The following is an 8478-nucleotide window of genomic DNA, read 5'->3' on the forward strand; positions in this document are numbered from 1 at the left end:
TATGAGAACCAGACTGCTGACATTAGCTTCGAGATTCCCACGAGGCTGTTTGGAACGAGGGTCACGGTATACAATCTCTTCGATTGCCTCCTTCTTCTAAGGGAACTCGGAATGTCTGTGTTGTTGACGATAAGATCTGTCACTTGTTCCATGTAAACCAAGCAGGGATTCGACCCCACGACATTGGTCGACCTGCGCCACCAGCGCCACCGGCGCTACCAGTGCCTATAAGCGCCATCGGGCGACGCTGAGACGAGGCAGTGATCACGCATATGACTCTGAGTTTATGGAGTAGATATCTGGTCAAATGATCACGAACTGAGTGCTGTAAGGAACAGAAGGTTCCTCCTATTCGGCACCTCTTGACAGGTTTTCAATAGATATTCGCGGCGAAGGTGATCAATCGCTGCCACCAACTATTCTCCATTCAAAGGGCAGATCTATGTCGGAAAGTAGATTTCCCGTAACCACAGGTTCTGAATACGAGGTATCGCTCTTCGATCGAAGCGCTCTGAATCTCAATGGGTGGACAAGAGGAGGGTGGGGACGGGGGACGGGGAAAGCGGATCATGAGATCGAGCCATGTAGCCATGGATGGGTTCTTCCGCGTGTTGTACCTGAATTTGCATAGAGAGCCAATGTGTCCATGGATATACTCCTAATATACGTCCGAATGTCGTGTACGTCACCAGTGTACCATTAAGATAATGCAAATTAGGCCATATAACTGGATCCCTCTTGATATTGTTACACAGACATCCTCTTTGCTGCACAGACTGCCGCCACTAGTACACCGCATATCTGAGATATCTTAATCGCGCTGGTCGTCACGCAGTTACCCTGGATACAATCAAGCAGAACAAGGGGTGTGACTTTCGAGTGGTAAAAAGCACCCCTTAGCCATATTTACGCTGCCTCCTGTGCCGCCAACCCTACCCTCCCAATCCTCTGCCCTAAAATCTCTCCTAAGGATTTCTCAACTCGACATCTCTTCACCTTTGCCAGCTACCAGTTTGTTGCAGCAAGCAATCTGTCCCTCAGTAGACTCTTATTCATTCAAGTTCCAGCAACTCCCCATAGCCAATCACCGCCAGAGCTTCCATTCCGCAATCGTACGCTTGTTGGCCTTCCGAACATGGCCGGCAACGTTGATGTTCATTCCCGCTGGGTAAATGCTCTCCGAACCCAGGCAAAGACCACCGAAACATTCCCTTCAGAGCCCTTGCCCTGTCCCTATTGCAATCGTCCAGGTAGGGTCTTCCAGTCAGCCGATCAAGTATTCGAGCATGCAAAGGCCGACCACGCATCCCTACTCCAGGCTATGGATCCCAACCAGGCACGTGCCCGAGTGGTGAAGGACGCGGTCGAAAAGGCGTAAGTTTTGCTGATCCGGTTACGTGTACGTCGTACTGGTCGAATGTCACGTTCTAACTGTGATTTGCAGGAATGCTGGAGCAGACCGCTCATCAGAAGCCACCGCAGGTGGCGGTTCAACTCCAGATCTAGGCGCACTCTCTCTCAATCCTGTGTCTGGCCGAGATTCTTTGGACTCATCGAAAAAGAGGCCCGCTGAATCCGATTTCCAGGCTCGTCGTGGCAAAAATCCCGGCCCGGTCCAAATCCTGGACCCCGATTATTCAAGAGATTTGCCCTACAACATGACCTCGGATCGAACGACCCGATCCAAACATGTCGAATTCCGCCTCTTCGATCCCAAGCAAGGCGCCAAAGGTACTGTTTCTCCCTACCGATCAACTCCAGAGCCCCCTAGTGAATGGTCAGTCGAGGCGAATAGGAGCCAGCTCCATTTCAAAGAGGGTGCATCAAGCCCAAACCGCCAGCCCTTTCCAAAAGGTTCGACTCCTAAGTCATCTCCCAAACAGCATACAGGCTATACCCAACATCGTCAACGTGGACTCATTGAACTCCAAAAGTCGGATACCCGGTTTCCAGATCTGCTCTTACAACCAGAGTCCCGCCCAATCTCACAAGAACAGCTCGCCTCCGAGGTGAAATCCATCTATGCAGGACTGACAATGGTTGAGAATAAATGCATTGAAGTTAACGAGAAGGAGAAACAACGGCTTAATGACGCAGATGGGGAGCCCCTGTCAAACCTTGCTTGTGATCAATGGCAGGCCCTCATTGCGCTGCATAGGACTTTGTTGCATGAGCATCACGACTTTTTCTTAGCCTCCCAACACCCTTCTGCCACGTCTGCACTGCATCGCGTACCTGCCAAGTACTCAATGCCAGCTCGAATATGGAAACACGGAATCCATCAGTTCCTAGAGTTGCTTCGACTAAGGCTACCCGAAAGCCTGGATTATATGCTCGCATTCATCTATCTAGCCTACCAAATGGTTGCTCTGCTATATGAGACTGTCCCGGCATTTGAGGATACCTGGATGGAGTACCTCGGTGATCTCGGTCGTTACCGGATGGCTGTCGAAGACGAGGACCTTCGGGACCGGGAGACGTGGGCCGGTGTGGCCAGATTATGGTACAGCAAGGCTGCAGAGAAGAATCCATCTATCGGCAGGCTGTATCATCACCTGGCTGTTCTTGCTAGGCCCAACGCTCTTCAGCAGCTGGCTTACTACTGCAGATCTCTCACTTGTGTTGTTCCGTTTGACAGTGCTCGGGAATCCATGTTGACCTTGCTAAACCCAGTACTGGACCGCAATCCTGCGGCCTGCTCCCAGGGACTACCTATTGACATCCGGTTCATTCAGGCGCACGCGATTCTCTTCAAGAAGTTGTTCCCAGAGGATTTTGAAGATGCTCGGCAGGCCTTTCAGAGCCAATTAGATAATCACATCAATCGCGTTACAGCAAAGTGGAAGGAACAGGGGGTTTTTATTGGGATGACTAACATTGCAGGACTCTTCGATTATGGCTCAAACGAATCCATTCTACGTGAAATTGTAGTCTCCCACTATAGGCGAACCCTTCAAAGTCTCAGCCAATCCTCTGAGTTAAGCAAAGCAGATAACGAGGCCAGCGAAGTTATTCAGCCTGTGGAGGATTCAGTTGACGTGAATTTGCCGCAGAGACTTGAATCCCTGTCTTCTGAATTCACCTTCTCAAAAGCATACCATCTAACTATGTCAACCATGGAGATGGTTTGTCGGCGGATCGGCGACAAAAATGTTCTACCCCACATCCATGTCGTCATGTCTTTCTTGTCTGCTATCTCTTCAATTTCCAGCATTGCGCACTTTCTCAACGATGCGCCCTGGGAAGCGCTCGTCACCTCACTCAATGAGATGTTAAAGGCGGAACAGGCGGAACAAGTGCTTCCTAGTCCCATGTTTCCACCCGATCAAGTCGACTCTGTTCCACTACCAGAAGATTATACAATTCGTGGACAAGTCTGGAGCCAATCATACTTTCCTAGTGATTGGTTTGCCCGAGAACACGACGAAGAAGATCGCCCTGTTGAACTTGCCTCGACCATCAGATCAAGAATCGAACGCATCTTGCGTATTGCATATCAAATCTCTACTGTGAGTACAAGCAGTTTCTGTATTGGGCTTCCTGTAATGTTATATTGGATCTTTTTTGCTCTAACATGATTTAGGGCAATCGTTGGATCTCGTATGATGCGCACAATCATAAGTTCTCCGTTGCTAAAGACTATCACTCGTTGCCTTAATTAACACTCCATATCATCCTGGAGCAGATGCGGCTCGCGGCCGACAACCTCATCGCCCTGTCTTCAACACCATGGGCGCTTAACAGAACGAGAGCATGAATGTCCTCACCGCCGTCACCTTCTTCTTTCTGCCCCTGACCTTCCTTGTCGGCTACTTCGGCCGGAACTCCGCCCGCTTCTCCGACGTCATCTGGATCATTGCCGCCCCCCGTCATGGTCGTCACCCATCCTCATCCTCCTGAGCTTTAAGATCGGCAGGGAGTTGCACAGGTGGGAGGACAGGTGGCAGCTCCGCGAGGCAAAGCGGAGGTCGAGGCCGATGTACGAGGCGGCAAAGGGCGTCGCGGGAGGGTTGGCGGGCTCCATGGCAATGACGACGCCGCAGTGCGAAGAATGTGAACGGTCAGATTGGCCGGTCCTTCTGAAGACAGGGGGATTCGATCAACCTTCCTATTTCTCTTTTGGTTTCGTTCGTCGGAATTCAGTGTTGTCTTACATCACCATGGAGGCACCTTGAACATGGGTATAGGATGTGATTCCCCTTCTCCCCCTTTCGAAATAAACCTCAACCATGGAAAAGACTTACGTATCCCGAATAACGTCTGTCCCTGCGTAACGAAAAACCCGCCATGCCGAAAAGGATTCGACAATAATCAGACTTAATCCGCGAATCTTGCAGAATTAGGGCAGATTTTGTTTCAAGGTGCTTATCGAATACGTCTGCTTCTATGGCTAGTGGGAAGATAGAAAAATACATCATTCATCACCATGTTGTCGATCCTTTTGGTGTCTACCTGCACAGCGTCGCCTGTTTCGCGGCCATACAATACTTGATATGTTTAGCGTTGATCTTTGTCAGCGGAGCTACTATGTACTCTATCTATTTGCAAAAGTCTAACGTCCGTCCCTGCGTAACGAAAAACCCGCCATGCCGAAAAGGATTCTACAAATAGTCAGACTGGATCCTTCAATTTAGTGGAATTAGGGTGATTTGAGTTTCAAGGTGTCGACCAAGTACGTCTGCTTCTACAGCCAGTAGAAACATAGAAAATTACATGAATTATCATCATGCTGTCGATCTTTTCGTCATCTACCTGTACGACTTCACCTATTCTAAAGCCATATAACAGTATACGTCTCTATTAATCATGTTCATCGGTGCAGCTAAAATAATCTTCACCTACCTACAAAAGCCTGCGGGACAATCTAAAGATATTTTATAGTCCAGGAATGTAGTCCGGATTTATCCGGCAAGAGAGGCCCTGAACAGCTCTTGGCAGGCGACTTGACACTTGACCTACAAGGCTTAGCGTATGCTGTCTAAGTAATGTAATTCACACACGCATCCGAAAATTGACGCAATCCGCACAGCCACGTGTGATCGCACGTTAGCCCGAACTGGTGGTTTGCTTCCGCCGGAAGTACCTATCGACGGGGCGGCGCTGCATGAGATCGCGCCCCGCAGCGCGCATAGGGCTGATGATCGACTTAGGAGGGAGGTGGTAAGGCTAGGATAAGGCTATTCTACCAAAACTTGGAGCGAAAAAGGCTTGACATTAACTTACTTCAGATATGCATTAATTTAAAGCTAATTGTGATATATCACAGACACTATAGCTTCTGCTCTCTGTAACGCACTGTTCCTATTCCAAAATCACCTCTAATTACATTGCTTCCCTAGCGCCTGCCTTCCAGACAAGTCAAACAGATCTTGGTGGAGAGGACGAGCATGAAGGTCTTGGGCAGATACTGGACCTAGCGCTAGCCTGCTCTAAACTTAGCGTGGAAGACCAAGCCCGAAACAGAAACCACCCCTTGAGCGGCTCCACCTCCAATGATCACTCCACATGCGACCCTACTGTAGCGAAAGTAGTAGTGTAGCAGCGGCTAGGGCTGAGACGGACCCCAGATCTGGTCCTCCGCTCGATCTGCACGCTTCTCAGTCGCAGAGAAGAAGCGGCTACGCCCCACCGTCTCATGCCCGCCTGCAGCAACTTTGTTGGCCCCCCACCTTGCACAGCAGACCTCGAGCTAGCCACTAATTGCCAACAACACCCCAGCTGAATGATGGCAGAGGCAGCCAGGCAAACCTGGCGGTTGCAGCTCTTTCAGCTGGTCCAGCCTGGCCTTCCCTCTTCCCCCTTTCATAATCTGGTCAACCTCGCTGCTGGTCTCTATTCATCACGCGAATAATCTTAGCAGCTGTCTTACAGCTATAACAAACGTCGAGAGCTCAGCATGTCGAAGAAGGAGGTCCGCCTGCTCGCGCTCGACGGTGGCGGGGTGCGCGGCCTGTCAGCGCTCATGATCCTCGAGCAGCTTATGGAGGCTGTCAACCTAGACGATCCGCCGAAGCCGTGCGACTACTTTGACATGATCGGTGGGACGAGCACGGGAGGGTATGTCGTTGTGGTTCTTGGAATAAGTGGGTGTCAATCTACTGACCAAATGCTTGACCAGGCTGATCGCGGTCATGCTCGGCCGGCTGAAGATGAGCATCGACGAGTGTATCGACGCATACCTTTCGATTATGGACAGAGTGTTCAAGAAGAAGCAGCATAGAGTCACGATCAAGGGCAAGCTCCAGGGGAGATTCGACTCAGACGAGCTGGCGAGAGCTGCGAAAGAGGTTATCACGGCACGGGGTCTCCAGGAAGATACCCTGCTGAAAGACGCTGCTGACACTCCGTGCAAAGTGTAAGTCAAGCTCCGTGCTCACCCGTGTTCGTGTTGTTCTTGTTCGTAAGAGATAACGAAAGTTGCCCAGCTTCGTGTGCGCGACGAGCAAGGAGACGAGCGAGACAGTGTGCTTGACAAGCTACAAGAGTCCTCGCAGCGGCAATGACCTCCTGAACAGCGTTAAGATCTGGGAGGCGTGTCGAGCTACGTCCGCGGCATCGTCCTTCTTTGACCCGATCGCCGTTGGTCGGTATAAGGAGGAGTTTCTAGATGGCGGCACAGGCGCAAACAATCCGATCATGGAGGTGTGGAATCAGGCGCAGCTGCTGTGGGGTCCTGAGCCGTTGGAGGGCAAGGTGCGATGCGTCGTCTCGATAGGAACGGGGGTACCATCCCTAAAGCCTTTCGACGACGACCTGCTGCACATAGGTGGGACGCTGCTTGCGATGGCTACTGAGACTGAGCAGACTGCCGAGAGGTTCCGACGAGATAAGGCATACTTGGACGACAGCAATCGATACTTCCGCTTCAACGTGGCGCATGGGCTGGAGGAGGTCGCCCTCGACAAATCAGACAAGAAGAAGGAGGTGGCAGCGGCAACACGGCGATATATGACATCACAGGAGGTGTATAAGCAGATGCAAACGTGTGCAGGCAATCTTGCAGGCAAAGAATGTTAGTTTTGTTGTATACAGACTGTCCTGGCTAGGCACAGCTGACCACCTTTCGTAGACATGGGAGAATATCGAGTTGATTTCAGTCTTCAAGGTGTTCTACAAGCGAGAGAATTCATTGACAGGCCAAATGAGATGCGAGCGCTCGAGCAAGCACTACTACCTCGGAGGGGTAACAACCGCCGAGCGACGTTTGTGCTGTACGGACTAGGCGGGATCGGGAAGACGCAGCTTGCTGTGGAGTTCATGCGACGTTACCAACGTGCCTTCAGCTGTGTATTCTGGCTCGATGGAAGCAGTCAAGACAGCCTGCAGCAAAGCATTGCGAGGAACGCAAGCAGGATTCCCGACGGCCAGATCTCGCAGACTAGTAAACAATATGCCGAGACGAGAGAGGGTGATATTCAGGTAGTGGCGAGAGAAGTGCTTGCTTGGCTTGCCCTTCCCGATAACAGCCGCTGGCTGGTCGTATTTGACAACGTTGACCGAGAGCATGGGCAACACGTCGCAGATCCTCTGGCGTACGATGTTCGGCTGTACTTTCCCGCCGCCGACCATGGATCTGTCCTCATCACGAGTCGACTGGCCAGGCTGGAGCAGCTCGGAACATCACAGCATGTTACTAAAGTTGATGAAGGAACTGCGCAGGCGATTCTCAGCAGCTGGTATAAGAAAAGCCATGGTGAGGACCAGTCATCGGTACTTGATATGTCTCCAAGCTGATCATCCATCCTTAGACCCGAACAAAAGTAAGCCGTTGCTTGACCTCCTTGACGGCCTCCCGCTGGCCATCGCGCAGGCCGGCGCGTACCTGCAAGAGACTGGTGTTGGATTTGAGAAGTATGTCGAGTTCTACGAGCAGCAGTGGGCGGAGTTGATCGGGCCGGAGAATCAGCCCGAGATGCCACTTCAGGAGTATGGGGGGCGCAGTGTTTGGACGACATGGGCTCTTTCCTACGACGCCATTTGGAGGCAGAGTGAGGCTATAGCCAAGCTGCTGTTACTGTGGTCGTGCCTGAACAATCAAGACATGTGGTATGGATTGTTTAACAAGGCTTGTGGGTCAAACGCCGAGGTAGCTGCAAAGGTGTCTGACTGGATCGGGAGCCTGGGAAGCAATGAAATGAAGTTCGTGCAGGCGATGCGGCTGCTCCGGAACTATTCGATGATTGAGGAGGTGGAAGGCACGGCGAGCTATACGACTCATCCAGTGGTGCACAAGTGGGCGAACCACTATGGCTGTCGAGAGCATGGTGAACAGCTAGCTGAACTTGCAGTTCTTCTTGTCGGATGGGCTGTCCCAAACAAGTCGAGTCGTGACTATATGGCCTTGCAGAAGCGACTCCTACCTCATGCTTTAGTGTGTACTCGGTGGACTATGAATGTTGCGGCTCTATGCGTTCCCAGAGAAAGCCGAGTACTCGGTGCGATCGATTTGCTCGGTCGGCTCTACGCGGACCAGGGCAA

The 8478-nt window shown here is 51.5% G+C and overlaps 2 protein-coding genes across 2 annotated transcripts in view; both read left to right on the plus strand.

Moving 5' to 3' along the window:
• Positions 1-1123: 1123 nt before the first annotated feature.
• Positions 1124-4200, plus strand: BU24DRAFT_477625 (uncharacterized protein). Its single transcript, XM_033532998.1, has 3 exons — positions 1124-1374; positions 1445-3509; positions 3917-4200. Exons 1-3 carry the CDS (start codon positions 1136-1138, stop codon positions 4055-4057), a joined length of 2445 nt encoding a protein of 814 aa, XP_033376691.1. The 5' UTR covers positions 1124-1135; the 3' UTR covers positions 4058-4200.
• Positions 4201-5896: 1696 nt separating this feature from the next.
• The window catches only part of BU24DRAFT_415986 (FabD/lysophospholipase-like protein), a gene marked incomplete at both ends in the record, with an annotated part of 4052 nt that continues 1470 nt past the window's right edge, over positions 5897-8478 (plus strand). Inside the window, 5 exons of the mRNA XM_033526344.1 lie at positions 5897-6057; positions 6119-6355; positions 6426-7012; positions 7070-7693; positions 7749-8371. Coding sequence (XP_033376692.1) covers positions 5897-6057; positions 6119-6355; positions 6426-7012; positions 7070-7693; positions 7749-8371 — 2232 coding nt within the window. The remainder of the gene's footprint in view (positions 6058-6118; positions 6356-6425; positions 7013-7069; positions 7694-7748; positions 8372-8478) is intronic.

This window comes from Aaosphaeria arxii (genome assembly GCF_010015735.1).
Source record: "Aaosphaeria arxii CBS 175.79 unplaced genomic scaffold BU24scaffold_20, whole genome shotgun sequence".
Lineage (NCBI taxonomy): Eukaryota > Fungi > Ascomycota > Dothideomycetes > Pleosporales > Aaosphaeria > Aaosphaeria arxii.

Bases quoted from the DNA above. Each gene is read 5' to 3' on its own strand.
- BU24DRAFT_477625 (XM_033532998.1), top strand. From the start codon at position 1,136: ATGGCCGGCAACGTTGATGTTCATTCCCGCTGGGTAAATGCTCTCCGA. The intron at 1,375-1,444 runs GTAAGTTTTGCT...TGTGATTTGCAG, and splicing joins AAGGACGCGGTCGAAAAGGC to GAATGCTGGAGCAGACCGCT. The intron at 3,510-3,916 runs GTGAGTACAAGC...TAAGATCGGCAG, and splicing joins TTGCATATCAAATCTCTACT to GGAGTTGCACAGGTGGGAGG.